Source organism: Leuresthes tenuis, unplaced genomic scaffold (assembly GCF_036924035.1).
Source record: "Leuresthes tenuis unplaced genomic scaffold, fLeuTen1.0.hap1 SCAF_10, whole genome shotgun sequence".
NCBI classification, from domain to species: Eukaryota; Metazoa; Chordata; class Actinopteri; order Atheriniformes; family Atherinopsidae; genus Leuresthes; species Leuresthes tenuis.
In genome coordinates, this window is record NW_027325364.1 from 10545414 (window position 1) to 10562516 (window position 17103).

The 17103-nt window shown below is 39.1% G+C and overlaps 4 protein-coding genes and 1 pseudogene across 5 annotated transcripts in view; 4 read left to right on the forward strand and 1 right to left on the reverse strand.

Annotated features, from left to right (window-relative positions):
* Positions 1–1882: 1882 nt before the first annotated feature.
* Positions 1883–3330, reverse strand: LOC140316174 (trypsin-1-like). The gene is made up of 6 exons (XM_072393896.1): positions 3244–3330; positions 2879–3029; positions 2518–2768; positions 2286–2419; positions 2088–2189; positions 1883–1963 (listed from the first exon to the last, which is right to left on the reverse strand). Exons 1-6 carry the CDS (start codon positions 3317–3319, stop codon positions 1916–1918), a joined length of 762 nt encoding a protein of 253 aa, XP_072249997.1. The 5' UTR covers positions 3320–3330; the 3' UTR covers positions 1883–1915.
* A 1420-nt stretch (positions 3331–4750) lies between these two features.
* Positions 4751–6545, forward strand: LOC140316196 (trypsin-1-like). The gene is made up of 6 exons (XM_072393926.1): positions 4751–4826; positions 5041–5191; positions 5303–5553; positions 5652–5785; positions 5886–5987; positions 6112–6545. The coding sequence occupies exons 1-6, from the start codon at positions 4751–4753 to the stop codon at positions 6157–6159; spliced, it is 762 nt and encodes a 253-aa protein (XP_072250027.1). The 3' UTR covers positions 6160–6545.
* Positions 6546–8676: 2131 nt separating this feature from the next.
* LOC140316197 (trypsin-1-like) overlaps positions 8677–17103 on the forward strand; it is a 309543-nt gene continuing 301116 nt past the window's right edge. The window contains exons 1-6 of one of the 2 annotated variants that reach the window (XM_072393928.1): positions 8677–8752; positions 8967–9117; positions 9229–9479; positions 9578–9711; positions 9803–9904; positions 10029–10101. In XM_072393928.1, the coding sequence (XP_072250029.1) occupies positions 8677–8752; positions 8967–9117; positions 9229–9479; positions 9578–9711; positions 9803–9904; positions 10029–10076 (762 nt within the window). In that variant the 3' untranslated portion in view covers positions 10077–10101. Of the gene's footprint in view, positions 8753–8966; positions 9118–9228; positions 9480–9577; positions 9712–9802; positions 9905–10028; positions 10202–17103 lie in introns of those variants that run through there. The other variant, XM_072393927.1, reaches the window with a different exon arrangement.
* Positions 11670–13125, forward strand: LOC140316198 (trypsin-2-like; annotated as a pseudogene).
* On the forward strand, positions 13444–16285 carry mrpl17 (mitochondrial ribosomal protein L17). Its single transcript, XM_072393897.1, has 3 exons — positions 13444–13811; positions 15660–15728; positions 15835–16285. The coding sequence occupies exons 1-3, from the start codon at positions 13638–13640 to the stop codon at positions 16087–16089; spliced, it is 498 nt and encodes a 165-aa protein (XP_072249998.1). The 5' UTR covers positions 13444–13637; the 3' UTR covers positions 16090–16285.

Here is a 17103-nt window from a genome sequence, read left to right on the forward strand (position 1 = left end):
CATAATTAAATGACATACTGTATAACTCTATTTAAAATCTTCCCTCAGAATGTAATTTTATTTTATCTTTTATCATGTAAAATGCTGCTCCATTGACATTTACTGAGGATTCTTTGTTTATAAAAGTTTCCGGCTGTACAGAGAAAAGTAACGTTGAGAAACTGAAATCAAGAATAATTAATATAACTGGCTTCATTATAGAATTCTACAATTAGTTTTACTGATAAATGAGTTAAATACAAAACAATCCAACAAATCAACCTGACTATTTTTGAGTCATGAATGGTTTCGGACGCACTTTTTCATAGCTATATGCAGATCTAAGAATAGTATTTAAGGATTTATTAATATATTTCTCAGTAGCACCATTAGTTATCAAATCAAATCTTGTTTTACGGTGAAAATATTACATGAAAACAATTTTTACATGATTGAATCCTTTTAAATACATTTATATTTAGCTACAATGATATATGATAACATTTAGTTACGGCTGCACAGTGGTGTGGTGGTTAGCAGCATCCCCTCACAACAAGAGGGTTCCTGGTTTGAGTCCCACCTGGGGTCTTTCTGTGTGGAGTTGGTATATTCTCAGCGTGTATGTGTGGGTTCTCTTTGGATACTCTGTTATCCTCCCACTGCCCAAAAACATGCATGTCAGGTTAATTGGTGACTCTAAATTGACCCTGGGAGTCAACGTTAGCACGGATGGATGTTGGTCTCGTTTGTCTCTACATAGCCATGTGATGGACTGGCGATCTGTCCAGGGTTTACCCTGCCTCTCACCCAATGACAACTGGGATCGGCTCCAGGCCCCTCCTGTGACCCTGAGTTTGATTAAGCTGGGATAGAAAGTGGACGGATGGATGGCTGGATTTAGTTACAATAATTTATAATGACAATACATTATGTTCATTCTTTAAGGTTTATATGCTACCAAATTCTAAGTAGGAATTAAAGTGTGACTAGTTTTTTAACTGTTACATTAGTCTGATATTCCAGTGACTGTATTAGGTATTAGATACAACCCCCCATTGGGAGTTGTTCAAGAGTTGTTCATGCTTTGTTTACTTAGACTGTACTTTTTATGAATCCATTTCAGTTTCAGATGACTTTCCACTCCTTTCTACCAATAAGTAACAGGACATGGGTGCTTACATTACACTTATTTTATTCCTCTCTGGTTGTGTTGTTAGTTCGAATAATAGATTGAGCAGTAGCACATTTTTGGAGGTAATAAACTGTTTCCAGACATGAGTGCATATGATATGGTGCTAGATGATTTTCAGTAAAACAAATTAAAAACAAGAAAAAGAAACCATATCTTCTGTCTAAAAAATAAAGGAATCTCACAAAATATCCAAAAGGTTCTTGTTAAATTCAGAGACAGAAGCAAAGAAAAGCCCACAATGATGTTGGGAATCACGTCAATATATCTGTTACCATATCTTCTAATGTTATAAATATTAAAATAACAATCACAGATATTAAAGAGGAACTGTTGTCTGATTCCTATTTGGAGATAATAGGAAGCATTTTATCTGACAAGCTGTTTATTTGTGTAAGACAGACTCGTCCACAGATATTAATGCTTCATACAGCAGTTGCACTTTGAAATGTAATAACTAATTTTGTGAATACACTGGTTTTGATGACAAAATTCTGTACGCAATGAATGTCTTTCTACAGACATGTAACTGAGCCTTTTTCTGTGGTTTCATTGTAAAATGAGTAAAAGCCGGTTGGAAAACCAAGACAGAAACATGACAAATTTGAGAAACAAATGTGAGTTAAGGTTTCAGATGTTATTTATTTGTTTGGAAAACATCTGCACATTATTCACAATTAATCAACAATGAAGTTTGAGTAATAGAAAAAAATGTAGCAGAGCAAGATTGTGGTGAAGGGATCAGGCTTAGTAGCTGGCCATGGTGCTCTCCAGCCAGTCGTTGAAGAGGCAGACCTAAAAAGTGAAGAAGATCAATGTTTCAACAGATAATCAATATGTCATTGCAGTTCAGACAGACATAATTGAGCTCAGCTTGACACAGAGCCTTCTTTACACATTTTTCCTCTTCAAAAGTTACCTTGGCGTAGACTCCAGGGTGGTCCCTCTCAGCACATCCATAGCCCCAAGACACAACACCCTGCAGCTCACCGTTGCACACAACGGGGCCACCAGAGTCACCCTGACAACAGAGACAACAGTGAAGTGAGTATTAAATGACAAGAAAGCTGATTTGTGTGTTTTGTATGCTGATTTCTGCGTGAACACATTTAAATACCTGGCAAGAGTCCTTGCCTCCCTCCAGATATCCAGCGCAGAACATGGCATCAGTGATCATGCCAGGGTAGGAGTTGTTGCAGTCACGATCAGACAGAATGGGAATATTCAGGCACTGCAGCTTGTCACCGCTAACTGTTGGGGAATAAAAGCAGATTTAAGGTCAACTTTAAAGATGCTTTTGTAAAAAATAAATAAACATGAGAGTAGTGCATGAATCATAACTCTATAACCTGAGCTCATGGTGTTGCCCCAGCCAGAAACTCTGCACATGGTGCCAGCGGGAGCACAGCTGGAGGGCAGAGCCACGGGCTGCACGTACTGGTTGAGGGTGGCGGGCTTGCTCAGCTTGATCAGCATGATGTCATTGTCAATGTTGTAGGAGCTGTATCTGGGATGGCGGATGACTTTGGAGGAGCTGATAAACTGCTCGGTTCCCTCGTTGACACGGATGTTGTGCTCTCCCAGACGCACCTCAACGCGGCTGAAACAATTCAAAGTATTAACATAGAAACACACAAAAATATCCAAGAAAAGCTAAACTAAGAAAACCCAACTTGCAATTTTGGATGAACGAGGAAAACATATGCTTACGACTTGTAGCAGTGAGCAGCAGACACAACCCAGTTCTCGTTGACCAGGGAGCCACCACAGAAGTGGTATCCAGAGTTCAGAGACACCTGATGGGGCTCAGTATTGGGCTGGCACTCAAACCCTCCGACGATCTTGTCGTCGTCAATGGCAACTGAAAACACAGGTCAGTAATTTGTTAATCTTTTTTGCCTCTACTCTTTTGGAGCAAGAGTGAAACATAGCTTACTTTGGGGCTGGATTTCCAGTCCAACCCCAAAGTATAAAGTATCAAGTGCATTTGAGTTGCATCTAAATATTGGTGCCGCAATGAAATTTTGAAATTATGCTGGATAAAGTCGTGACAACGAATAAAACCCGACACTCACAGGCAGCGCCGATGAGCAGAACGAAGACCAGAGACCTCATGGTTGCTGAATGATCCTGTTGATGAATTGACTTCATCTCCAGCCCTAATTTATACCCTCAGGTAGTGCTGCCCTAACTTTCTAAGAGTCCTCATTGGTCAGTCAAGGACCAATCAAGGTGTTGGAGGCACGAGAATTATTTTTAAGATAAGATATGGCTATTTTTTCCACAAAATTTGGAAAACTGCATGGGAAAGCATCAGTGTGTTTTATTTTGGCTCTTGTATTCATCATTTTTTTTATCTTTTCATTACCAGCAAACAATCTCACCTCAATTTTTCTGCAACAGCAACACTATCACTACTTTTATAATTGTTACTGCCTCTTCTATTTCTGTTATCTTCTTACCTATAGTAAATGTATTAATATTATCACTGAAAAAACCTATTCAAAAACTCCCTGTGTTTGATGTATATATGTCTGTTCATCCCTCATTTTTATTATCATCATTATCCTTGATTTGATCTAAGACATAAATTCAGTACTTATTTGTCAAAGGATGTGTTCTTTTTGGTCAGATTGCATTGGGATACATCACCTCTATATTTAGATGTGTTTGAACACAGTATCTCACACCTGCTTGCTTCTCAGCAACTATTACCTTAAAACAGGATTCAGATGTGAAGGATGAAGCTTCTTTCTGTAAAATGTTGTATTTCTTATGTTGTATTAACCATTGTATTAATTATTCTCGATCTGAGTTTCTCAACGTTACTTTTTTCTGTACAGCCGGAAACTTTTATAAACAAAGAATCCTCAGTAAATGTCAGTGGAGCAGCATTTTACATGATAAAATGACATTCTGAGGGAAGATTTTAAATAGAATCATACAGTATGTTCATTAATTTTGACATACTTGATGTAGATTTTTTTTCTTCACTTTTTTGAATCAACACCCAGTAGCTGATCTAAACACGTGGGTTGGGTAGTTAGACTCAACACTTCTGATTGGGAAACCCGCCATCTGCTGAGCTACAGTTATGTCAAGGTTGATGAATACTGTAAGTTTTACATCTTGTTACTGATGTGTTGTTCCATATAGAAGACATTGCTACACATATTCTCTCAGCTTTAATGTCAACTAATGCAAGAATACCAAGAAAAAGATGAATATATACAGTATATACAGTCAGTATGTAATTAGAGATCAATAAGGAGATATAATATTTATTGTTACTTTACAGAAATGCACATAATAGTTACAGTGCGTGTTAAGTGTTCTTACATGTGTTTTTACATACATTATTATTCTATTTTTACACATACATTTAATCTACTTCTAGAAGTTTATTTATAGTTCTAATATTATTTCACATGCTACTACAGACTAACACTCAGCCCAAGAAATATTTGTCTTTCCAACATCCAGGACATTTTTTCCAGGATGATGATTGGTCAAAGATAACAGTGGGAGGTGTTTTCACTTGGCAAACAGAGAGCTACCTTTCCATAAATATGAGGGCTGGAGATGAAGTCCTCTCATCAACAGGATCATTCAGCAACCATGAGGTCTCTGGTCTTTGTTCTGCTCATCGGCGCTGCCTGTGAGTGTCGGGTTTTATTCGTTGTGACGACTTTATCCAGCATAATTTCAAAATGTCATTGCGGCACCAATATTTAGATGCAACTCAAATGCACTTGATACTTTATACTTTGGGGTTGGACTGGAAATCCAGCCCCAAAGTAAGCTATGTTTCACTCTTGCTCCAAAAGAGTAGAGGCAAAAAAGATTAACAAATTACTGACCTGTGTTTTCAGTTGCCATTGACGACGACAAGATCGTCGGAGGGTTTGAGTGCCAGCCCAATACTGAGCCCCATCAGGTGTCTCTGAACTCTGGATACCACTTCTGTGGTGGCTCCCTGGTCAACGAGAACTGGGTTGTGTCTGCTGCTCACTGCTACAAGTCGTAAGCATAATGTTTTCCTCGTTCATCCAAAATTGCAAGTTGGGTTTTCTTAGTTTAGCTTTTCTTGGATATTTTTGTGTGTTTCTATGTTAAAACTTTGAATTGTTTCAGCCGCGTTGAGGTGCGTCTGGGAGAGCACAACATCCGTGTCAACGAGGGAACCGAGCAGTTTATCAGCTCCTCCAAAGTCATCCGCCATCCCAGATACAGCTCCTACAACATTGACAATGACATCATGCTGATCAAGCTGAGCAAGCCCGCCACCCTCAACCAGTACGTGCAGCCCGTGGCTCTGCCCTCCAGCTGTGCTCCCGCTGGCACCATGTGCAGAGTTTCTGGCTGGGGCAACACCATGAGCTCAGGTTATAGAGTTATGATTCATGCACTACTCTCATGTTTATTTATTTTTTACAAAAGCATCTTTAAAGTTGACCTTAAATCTGCTTTTATTCCCCAACAGTTAGCGGTGACAAGCTGCAGTGCCTGAATATTCCCATTCTGTCCGACCGTGACTGCAACAACTCCTACCCTGGCATGATCACTGATGCCATGTTCTGCGCTGGATATCTGGAGGGAGGCAAGGACTCTTGCCAGGTATTTAAATGTGTTCATGCAGAAATCAGCATACAAAACACACAAATCAGCTTTCTTGTCATTTAATACTCACTTCACTCTCTGTTGTCTCTGTTGTCAGGGTGACTCTGGTGGCCCCGTTGTGTGCAACGGTGAGCTGCAGGGTGTTGTGTCTTGGGGCTATGGATGTGCTGAGAGGGACCACCCTGGAGTCTACGCCAAGGTAACTTTTGAAGAGGAAAAATGTGTAAAGTAGGCTCTGTGTCAAGCTGAGCTCAATTATGTCTGTCTGAACTGCAATGACATATTGATTATCTGTTGAAACATTGATCTTCTTCACTTTTTAGGTCTGCCTCTTCAACGACTGGCTGGAGAGCACCATGGCCAGCTACTAAGCCTGATCCCTTCACCACAATCTTGCTCTGCTACATTTTTTTCTATTACTCAAACTCCAATGTTGATTAATTGTGAATAATGTGCAGATGTTTTCCAAACAAATAAATAACATCTTAAACCTTAACTCACATTTGTTTCTCAAATTTGTCATGTTTTTGTCTTGGTTTTCCAACCGGCTTTGACTCAAATATTTTACAATAAAAACACAGAAAAAAAGGCTCAGTTACATGTCTGTAGAAAGACATTCATTGCGTACAGAATTTTGTCATCAAAACCAGTGTATTCACAAAATTAGTTATTACATTTCAAAGTGCCACTGCTGTATGAAGCATTAATATCTGTGGACGAGTCTGTCTTACACAAATAAACAGCTTGTCAGATAAAATGCTTCCTATTATTTCCAAATTGGAATCAGACAACAGTTAATATTTAATATCTGTGATTGTTATTTTAATATTTATAACATTAGAAGATATGTTAACAGATATATTGACGTGATTCCCAACATCATTGTGAGCTTTTCTTTGCTTCTGTCTCTGAATTTAACAAGAACCTTTTGGATGTTTACTGAGATTCCTTTATTTTTTAGACAGAAGTTATGATTTCTTTTTCTTGTTTTACTGAAAATCATCTAGCACCATATCATATGCACTCATGTCTGGAAACAGTTTATTACCTCCAAAAATGTGCTACTGCTCAATCTATTATTCGAACTAACAACACAACCAGAGAGGAATAAAATAAGTGTAATGTAAGCACCCATGTCCTGTTACTTATTGGTAGAAAGGAGTGGAAAGTCATCTGAAACTGAAATGGATTCATAAAAAGTACAGTCTAAGTAAACAAAGCATGAACAACTCTTGAACAACTCCCAATGGGGGGTTGTATCTAATACCTAATACAGTCACTGGAATATCAGACTAATGTAACAGTTAAAAAACTAGTCACACTTTAATTCCTACTTAGAATTTGGTAGCATATAAGCATTTATGAATGAACATAATGTATTGTCATTATAAATTATTGTAACTAAATCCAGCCATCCATCCGTCCACTTTCTATCCCAGCTTAATCAAACTCAGGGTCACAGGAGGGGCCTGGAGCCTATCCCAGCTGTCATTGGGTGAGAGGCAGGGTAAACCCTGGACAGATCGCCAGTCCATCACATGGCTATGTAGAGACAAACGAGACCAACATCCATCCGTGCTAACGTTGACTCCCAGGGTCAATTTAGAGTCACCAATTAACCTGACATGCATGTTTTTGGGCAGTGGGAGGATAACAGAGTATCCAAAGAGAACCCACACATACACGCTAAGAAAATACCAGCTCCACACAGAAAGACCCCAGGTGGGACTCAAACCAGGAACCCTCTTGTTGTGAGGGGATGCTGCTAACCACCACACCACTGTGCAGCCGTAACTAAATGTTATCATATATCATTGTAGCTAAATATAAATGTATTTAAAAGGATTCAATCATGTAAAAATTGTTTTCATGTAATATTTTCACCGTAAAACAAGATTTGATTTGATAACTAATGGTGCTACTGAGAAATATATTAATAAATCCTTAAATAATATTCTTAGATCTGCATATAGCTATGAAAAAGTGCGTCCGAAACCATTCATGACTCAAAAATAGTCAGGTTGATTTGTTGGATTGTTTTGTATTTAACTCATTTATCAGTAAAACTAATTGTAGAATTCTTTAATGAAGCCAGTTATATTAATTATTCTTGATTTCAGTTTCTCAACGTTACTTTTCTCTGTACAGCCGGAAACTTTTATAAACAAAGAATCCTCAGTAAATGTCAATGGAGCAGCATTTTACATGATAAAAATTTAAATATAATTACATTCTGAGGGAAGATTTTAAATAGAGTTATACAGTATGTCATTTAAATATGAACTGTCTTTTTTCTTCACTTTCTTGAATCAACACCCAGTAGCTGATCTAAACACGTGGGTTGGGTAGTTAGACTCAGCACTTTTGATTGGGAAACCCGCCATCTGCTGAGCTACAGTTATGTCAAGGTTGATGAATACTGTAAGTTTTACATCTTGTTATTGATGTGTTGTTCCATATAGAAGACATTGCTACACATATTCTCTCAGCTTGAATGTCAACTAATGCAAGAATACCAAGAAAAAGATGAATATATACAGTATATACAGTCAGTATGTAATTAGAGATCAATAAGTAGATATAATATTTATTGTTACTTTACAGAAATGCATATAATAGTTACAGTGCGTGTTAAGTGTTCTTACATGTGTTTTTACATACATTATTATTCTATTTTTACACATACATTTAATCTACTTCTAGAAGTTTATTTATAGTTCTAATATTATTTCACATGCTACTACAGACCAACACTCAGCCCAAGAAATATTTGTCTTTCCAACATCCAGGACATTTTTTCCAGGATGATGATTGGTCAAAGATAACAGTGGGAGGTGTTTTCACTTGGCAAACAGAGAGCTACCTTTCCATAAATACGAGGGCTGGAGATGAAGTCCTCTCATCAACAGGATCATTCAGCAACCATGAGGTCTCTGGTCTTTGTTCTGCTCATCGGCGCTGCCTGTGAGTGTCGGGTTTTATTCGTTGTGACGACTTTATCCAGCATAATTTCAAAATTTCATTGCGGCACCAATATTTAGATGCAACTCAAATGCACTTGATACTTTATTCTTTGGGGTTGGACTGGAAATTGAGCCTCAAATTAAGCTATGTTTCACTCTTGCTCCAAAAAAGTAGAGGCAAAAAAGATTAACAAATTACTGACCTGTGTTTTCAGTTGCCATTGACGACGACAAGATCGTCGGAGGGTTTGAGTGCCAGCCCAATACTGAGCCCCATCAGGTGTCTCTGAACTCTGGATACCACTTCTGTGGTGGCTCCCTGGTCAACGAGAACTGGGTTGTGTCTGCTGCTCACTGCTACAAGTCGTAAGCATAATGTTTTCCTCGTTCATCCAAAATTGCAAGTTGGGTTTTCTTAGTTTAGCTTTTCTTGGATATTTTTGTGTGTTTCTATGTTAAAACTTTGAATTGTTTCAGCCGCGTTGAGGTGCGTCTGGGAGAGCACAACATCCGTGTCAACGAGGGAACCGAGCAGTTTATCAGCTCCTCCAAAGTCATCCGCCATCCCAGATACAGCTCCTACAACATTGACAATGACATCATGCTGATCAAGCTGAGCAAGCCCGCCACCCTCAACCAGTACGTGCAGCCCGTGGCTCTGCCCTCCAGCTGTGCTCCCGCTGGCACCATGTGCAGAGTTTCTGGCTGGGGCAACACCATGAGCTCAGGTTATAGAGTTATGATTCATGCACTACTCTCATGTTTATTTATTTTTTACAAAAGCATCTTTAAAGTTGACCTTAAATCTGCTTTTATTCCCCAACAGTTAGCGGTGACAAGCTGCAGTGCCTGAATATTCCCATTCTGTCCGACCGTGACTGCAACAACTCCTACCCTGGCATGATCACTGATGCCATGTTCTGCGCTGGATATCTGGAGGGAGGCAAGGACTCTTGCCAGGTATTTAAATGTGTTCATGCAGAAATCAGCATACAAAACACACAAATCAGCTTTCTTGTCATTTAATACTCACTTCACTCTCTGTTGTCAGGGTGACTCTGGTGGCCCCGTTGTGTGCAACGGTGAGCTGCAGGGTGTTGTGTCTTGGGGCTATGGGTGTGCTGAGAGGGACCACCCTGGAGTCTACGCCAAGGTAACTTTTGAAGAGGAAAAATGTGTAAAGAAGGCTCTGTGTCAAGCTGAGCTCAATTATGTCTGTCTGAACTGCAATGACATATTGATTATCTGTTGAAACATTGATCTTCTTCACTTTTTAGGTCTGCCTCTTCAACGACTGGCTGGAGAGCACCATGGCCAGCTACTAAGCCTGATCCCTTCCCCACAATCTTGCTCTGCTACATTTTTTTCTATTATTCAAACTCCAATGTTGATGAATTGTGAATAATGTGCAGATGTTTTCCAAACAAATAAATAACATCTTAAACCTTAACTCACATTTGTTTCTCAAATTTGTCATGTTTCTGTCTTGGTTTTCCAACCGGCTTTGGCTCAAATATTAATCTGATCTTAATCTGATCTTGATCTTAAAATATTTTACAATGAAACCACAGAAAAAAAGGCTCAGTTACATGCCTGTAGAAAGACATTCATTGCGTACAGAATTTTGTTATCAAAACCAGTGTATTCAAAAAATCAGTTATTACATTTCAAAGTGCCACTGCTGTATGAAGCATTAATATCTGTGGAAGAGTCTGTCTTGCTCAAATAAACAGCTTGTCAGATAAAATGCTTCCTATTATCTCCAAATAGGAATCAGACAACAGTTAATCTTTAATATCTGTGATTGTTATTTTAATATTTATAACATTAGAAGATATGTTAACAGATATATTGACGTGATTCCCAACATCATCGTGAGCTGTTTTTTGCTTCTGCCTCTGAATTTAACAAGAACCTTTTGGATTTTTAGTGAGATTCCTTTATTCTTTAGACAGAAGTTATGATTTCTTTTTCTTGTTTTTAATTTGTTTTACTGAGAATCATCTAGCACCATATCATATGCACTCATGTCTGGAAACAGTTTATTACCTCCAAAAATATGCTACTGCTCAATCTATTATTCGAACTAACAACACAACCAGAGAGGAATGAAATAAGTGTAATGAAAGCATACATATCCTGTTATTTATTGGTAGAAAGGAGTGGAAAATCTTTCAATGAAGTCATTTGAACTGAGATGGATTCATTAAAAGTGTTAGTAATCAAAGCTTGGAATTCAGGACAAAGTGACACAAGTTGAACTATAAACGTATAAAGGCCAGTCTAAGAAAATAGAAAGAAATATCTTAATTGAATAACATATGCTTTGGTGCATATTATTAATTAAAAGCAGTAACATCTGAAAAATAGGATTTTCATAAACTTTTTCTTACAATAAATAATGTTTGTTATTGCCTTTTTATTGCTATATTAAATACTTGAACAGTTCTGTTCACATCTCACTGAAATTCACTTGAATGTTTTTATTTAATTTTTTTACCAGAGCATGTGTCGTTTATTCTCCTGACTGACAGAGACCCTCGCACAGCTGAAACACAACAGTTTAATGGGGGACCAAGAGAAAACAGCTGCTCATATTTACATTTGAAGTAGCTGCTCCAAACTGCAGTTCCCCCTGCAGATTATGTGAGTGGTTTCACCTGGCACTGTATCCAGGCAAGGGCATTTAAGTCTTTACAGCCTTAGCTACATGTACGGTATCTAAACCACAAAAAAGTTGGCCATCAAACAAGGTTTCAAGGTGCACTTTTCTGATAAAAATGAGCAAAACTCTCATTTATACATTTAACACTATAAACTTCTCCAATAACAGGACATTCAGTAAACCTGATAAGGGTTTCTCATTAGCTCTTTCAGAGGGTTTTGGTTGGTCAGGGGGTGTGTTGAATGTTAGGATAGTCTAAAGCAGTCAATAAAAACTTTGCACATGTCAATAAACAACCCTGCACCTTCAGTCAGTCATCAAGTAATCATGAAGTCTCTGATCTATGCTCTGCTCCTTTGGGGTGTTTGTGAGTATGAACCACATTTAGAAAGCATCAGTATTTTGAAATGCTTCCAGAATATCTTAATGAGGGGGGAAATGATGCCTTTTAGATGGAAAATCAATCACCCAAAAAACATCAAAGACATACGAAAACATTTTTGTGCAGTTTCTAGACTCTTTATAACTACTTTTTCTAGTTGCTACTGATTATGACAAAATTGTTGGGGGACTCGAGTGTACAACTCATTCTCAGCCCTATCAGTTGTCTCTGAACTCTGGTTATCACTTCTGTGGTTGTCAATGAGTACTGGGTTGTCTCTGCTGCTCACTGATACAAATCAGTCTGACACACGTTCCCTTTTGATATTCATTCCCTCTACACCACTCACAACTGCCACCTTCTCTTTCAGCAAACTGGATATTGTTCTGGGTGATCACAACCGTTGGTTTATGGATGGCACTGAACATATCATTCCTGCCACCCATGAGATCCCACATTCAACCTATAAGTCCAGGCTGGTTAACTATGACATTGTGCTGATCAAGCTGAGTGAACCATCTACCAGTATGTTCAGTCTGTGGCTCTGCCCACCAGCTGTGCCAGTCCAGTCTCTGGATGGGGTGGGACCATGAGCTCCCGTCAGTATCAAACACAGTCTCCACATATGAGACTGTTGTTCATTCCAATGTAAGTTTTCATTCATTCTTGTTCCTCTTTTTCTTCAACCTTGTTGCTGCTGACAGTAACAAACTGCAGTGCCAGGGTATCCCCATCATTTCTGATGAGGACTGTGACAACTCCTATCCTGACATGATTACTGAGGCTATGTTCTGTGCTGGGTTTCTGGAGGGAAGCAAGGACTCCTGCCAGGTTTGAAACTATGGCTTTGAAATGTAAACAAACCATTTATTTCTTGTGAGGCATTCCAAACACTTAGCTGACACTCCTTGGCTGTGGTTCCCACTGACAGGGGGACTCGGGAGGTCCAGTTGTGTGCAGTAGAGAGCTGCAGGGTGTTGTGTCCTGGGGTTGTGGATGTGCAGAGAAAAAACACCCAGGTGTGTACGCAAAGGTAGAGAACAAGGAAGCTTTTATTTTCTTTTACAACAGAAATATTCCCTCAGCCCACGCTGAGACAGCTCTCAGTATGTGTTTTCCAATCATATTTCCCCCTCTCTTCAATCAGATCTCCATCTGCACAGACTGGCTGCAAAGCACCATGGCTACTCACTAAGTCTTGAACAGTTCTTTGCTGCTACAGCAATTTCCAAACAGAAATCTTTTCTGCAAATAAAACGGACAGCTGTCATGCTTATATTTGTTTTGGCTAGTGTCCCTACTGTCTGGTAAATCTACACAAAGAAGAACATTTTAGTGAACGTCATAATTAATAAAAACCGTGAAAAGTTTTATAATAAACATGATTAAAAGTCTCAACTGGGTGACAGAAATGAAGTTAGACAAATTATGGGAGAAAAGAAAAAAAAACATTGCAAAGAAGTATTGAGGAAAATTATTATCATTTGCATTTTAACTAGCAACAGTACATTATTGTTACTACTATTATTATTATTATCATCATCATTATAGCCATTACTATTTTCATAGTTTTCGAGTGGGTCTTAGTTTCAAAGATTTCTTGCAACATTGAACTTAGCGGAACTATAGCTTCCTGGTTCCATGACTACGTCGGACAAATTAGACGATGCACAGCCAATGTCAAACCTAGCAATCTTAGTATTGACATAACTGACCTCAAGTTTTAAGTTCTTTCACTGTGGTACCTGATCGAAGGGAGGCGTTTATAGACTCTACACATAGGTTTGAGCTTTTTTGGGTTTTCGTTTGTTAATCGCGGATTCTGGTTCACACAACAAGATGCGCCTCACGCTGCAAATGTTGATCTCCCACGGCCGAATGGCCCGGAGGATTGGTCTGGGCCCGGAGTCCCGAATCAACATACTGCGGAACATTTTGACTGGACTTGTCCGACACGAGAGAATAGAAACCACGTGGGCTCGAGCAGATGAGGTCCGCTTCTATGCAGAAAAGGTGAGGACGACCCGGGGTGCTGTTAGCTAGCCAAAAGCTAATGCTACAATATGTGTCAGATACAGTATGTCTGCACATGCCAAATGAAATGGTATGAAAGAGACGTGAGATTTACCACTGAAAAGTTCGTGTTTTTATATCTTGTTTATTCTTTTTTATCTGTTGTGCTCAGGATACAATTTTGCTGCAGAAAAAGCGTTTTTTTCTTTAAAGCTTGATGATTGAAGGAATGAAAAGCAGCTGCTGATATGTTGTCAACAGAGTGTTTTGAGCCCCTATTTGTTGGATTTTCGTTAATTTTTTAAAAATTTTGTTAAGAGAGCAAAAAACAACTTTTCTAAACAGCTGAACAGCCAGGCTTTGTAAAACATACCTAAGAAGAAAACATAATAATATACAATTGTTGTTTTTTGTTTGCAGTTTTCTTCAGATGAAGGAGAGGATAAAAAATAAATGGAATTAGGATAAAGTCACAGTTATTACTTTCGTTCAGCTCCTCTGGCTTTCAGCCAACTTTAAATGTTCCAGCATCATCTCCTTTTCCAGTCCAGATTGTTTGTTCATTACTGAATATCACTTTCATCCACTGTCCATGACCCTTCTCTTCAGCCCAGTGTAACCTTGTTTTTGGTTTCCTTTGGTTTGGTTACAAACGTCACCTCCTCTTTCTCTACATTTGACACTTGGACATCTTCCTTGGTTTTATAACCTTCCTATTCTGTTTGTAGTTGCTCTAAATTTTAAACACAGCCGACTGGGAACAGCCAACATCTTTCTGCAACTCTCTGGGTTGAGTCACCTTTTTGAAAGCCTTTCCATCGTTTCCACCAGCAGCTCTTGTTTCCTGCCAATCAGCCTGGTGAAATAGCTCACTTAGTGGATGACTAAGGCACTTTTGGCAGTAATGGCAGCTAATTTTAATTCTCTTAGTTATTCTCTTGTGGCCTCAAACCTTTCGTGAATTTTCCTGAAGTCAGCCTTGTGTCTTTTTGGCAGCATGTTGGAGGGTTGTTCTCTTGTTGAAGAGAAATCTAATATCCTGAGCACTTTGAAAAAAGTTTTCACTCTGTTTTTTCACTGTATTATTCCTTCATCATCCATCTCTTCCTCTTCCTTTTGTAAAATACACCCCCACAGATTGGTGCTGCCATCCCCATGTTTCACTGCATGGTGTTAATGAGGTGATACTCGGATGTCATTTTCTCCACATACACTGTTGGGATTATGGCTCTGTAATTTGGTTGTTGTTTTGTCAGATCAGGACATTTTGCTTCTGGCATTCTGAGGGGATAATGAGGGATGGCTTCAGTGTTGACTCATTTATCATACAGGCTTGACAAATGGAGTGCTGCCTTAATAGTTATCCTTCTGTAAGGTTCTCCCATCTATACAAAGGAACCCTCGAGCTCATTCATAGTGACTTGTTGGTTTCCTTTCTTACTAAATCTCTTTGTCTCTGATTAATCGGTGTCAATAGACTGTTTCTCATTTTGGACTTCTTCCATGATGGCGTCTTTGCTTTTTGGCCCTTTAGGTGCTGTACAAACTTGGTTTTCATTTTGACAAACATCATCAACTGTTAGATCTTTATATGTGTTGTTATGGGCATTTTTATCTTTGCCCATCGAGTTCAGTTCTGTACACTGTGAAGCTGTGTAAGTATCTCCACTCATGTAAGAAGGAGTTGGAGCTCAGTTGCTTAACAAAGGGTCTTAAATGGTATAATTCAGAAACTCTTTACTCACTTATTGTATACACTGGGAGAGCGTTAACCATCGTTGGGATTTTAAATGCTCTTTGAGACAGACTGGTTCTGACTGTAGTTGTTTTCTTGTTTCATCTTCCCAGCTGGTCGACTACGCCAAAAAGGGAGATACTGATGAGAAGGCGATGAAAATGGCCTGTTTTTGGCTGACGGTATGTGTCTAAAGTTCTTTTCATCCTTGTGAAAGTACAGAGTGTGCATCTTTGAATGTAAAACGGTGCACATGAAGTTAAGTTTGTGTCTGCTTCCTCTCTCCAGGAAAAGGACCTGGTTCCAAAGCTTTTTAAAGTCATCGCGCCGCGGTTTGAGAGTCAGCCAGGTGGCTACACGCGCATGGCACGCATTCCTAACAGAAACAACCTCGATAGAGCCAAGATGGCCGTCCTGGAGTACAAAGGCAACCCCTTTCCATCGCTTTATCCTGTGAGAAAGGAAAATGAACTGACTCTCATCAACCAGCTGCTCAAGGGCTTCAGAGAAGAGAGGGCACAGCAGTTGGCTGCAAAAGCATGATTAATGCCATCATGTTGTTGGATTAATGATTTCTGAAGGGTGATGAAATGCTTCTGATGCTGCAGATTGTGGCTTAAAAAAAGACTGATGCATTTCTTCACAAAAGGAACCGTTTAAAAGATTTTGTGTCAAGTTCTGTAAAATAACATTGAACTGATTGTGTATTAATAAATGTTATTTCTTTAAACTAAAGAAACTGATTGTTATTTCCTTCTATATTTATCAGTCCACATCAGGTTTGGTCGACACAGCAGCTTTGGTAACCCCGAATTGTACATTTCACAAGAAAAAGTAATTAATTTATAATAAAAGGAGTAATGCACCGTCGGCTCTGCTGGGCCCAGCCGATTACATGTGTTGAATTTCTGTCAGGTTGGTCAGTGACAGAGGTCGCTCTATTTGGCTGTTCAGCACTGCGAATGGGATTCGAGGTAGAACAGTGAATTGGGACGATTCTAAACACTTTTCAAAAATGATCGGCATCAGTTGACACCTGAGCACACTAAGCCAGCTGGTAGCTATGACGGCTGCATAGCTCCTCTTCAGTGCTGTGTTGCTTCTATCACTGTCAAGACATGCATGTTTGATCAGTTAACGGAGCATTGTTAGAATAAATTGTCACATATTCACATTCTGTCACAATTTTACGGATCAACAGAAGCTGCTTAGAGCAGGGTGGGAGGACGTTTAGTCTTCAATTATATAGCCCAGTGCAATTGACTTTGAGCACTTAGCTTTACTCAAAACGTTAATATGGTCTATTGGTCCAAACCAAAGCCATGACGTCTATTAGTGGCCTGTGTCTTCTTCAGCATTGAAGATGTAAGCAACAGGATGTATGATAGGAGTAAACAAAGTTTACTTTTTTTTTTCCAATTACCTTTTTCAGTGATCTCAAAGCCTTTTACATGAGAGCGACATAGGCCTGACAAAGACATAAGCCGAGCCATTTTTCTCACAAAACACAAAAAGCCACCCAACCCATCAATCACATCTTCTCACTCAGCATTCCAC

Bases quoted from the DNA above. Each gene is read 5' to 3' on its own strand.
- LOC140316174 (XM_072393896.1), bottom strand. From the start codon at position 3,319: ATGAAGTCAATTCATCAACAGGATCATTCAGCAACCATGAGGTCTCTG. The intron at 2,420-2,517 runs GTTATAGAGTTA...ATTCCCCAACAG, and splicing joins GGGCAACACCATGAGCTCAG to TTAGCGGTGACAAGCTGCAG. The intron at 1,964-2,087 runs GTAACTTTTGAA...TTCACTTTTTAG, and splicing joins ACCCTGGAGTCTACGCCAAG to GTCTGCCTCTTCAACGACTG.
- LOC140316196 (XM_072393926.1), top strand. From the start codon at position 4,751: ATGAAGTCCTCTCATCAACAGGATCATTCAGCAACCATGAGGTCTCTG. The intron at 5,554-5,651 runs GTTATAGAGTTA...ATTCCCCAACAG, and splicing joins GGGCAACACCATGAGCTCAG to TTAGCGGTGACAAGCTGCAG. The intron at 5,786-5,885 runs GTATTTAAATGT...CTCTGTTGTCAG, and splicing joins GAGGCAAGGACTCTTGCCAG to GGTGACTCTGGTGGCCCCGT.
- mrpl17 (XM_072393897.1), top strand. From the start codon at position 13,638: ATGCGCCTCACGCTGCAAATGTTGATCTCCCACGGCCGAATGGCCCGG. The intron at 13,812-15,659 runs GTGAGGACGACC...TCATCTTCCCAG, and splicing joins TCCGCTTCTATGCAGAAAAG to CTGGTCGACTACGCCAAAAA. The intron at 15,729-15,834 runs GTATGTGTCTAA...TCCTCTCTCCAG, and splicing joins TGGCCTGTTTTTGGCTGACG to GAAAAGGACCTGGTTCCAAA.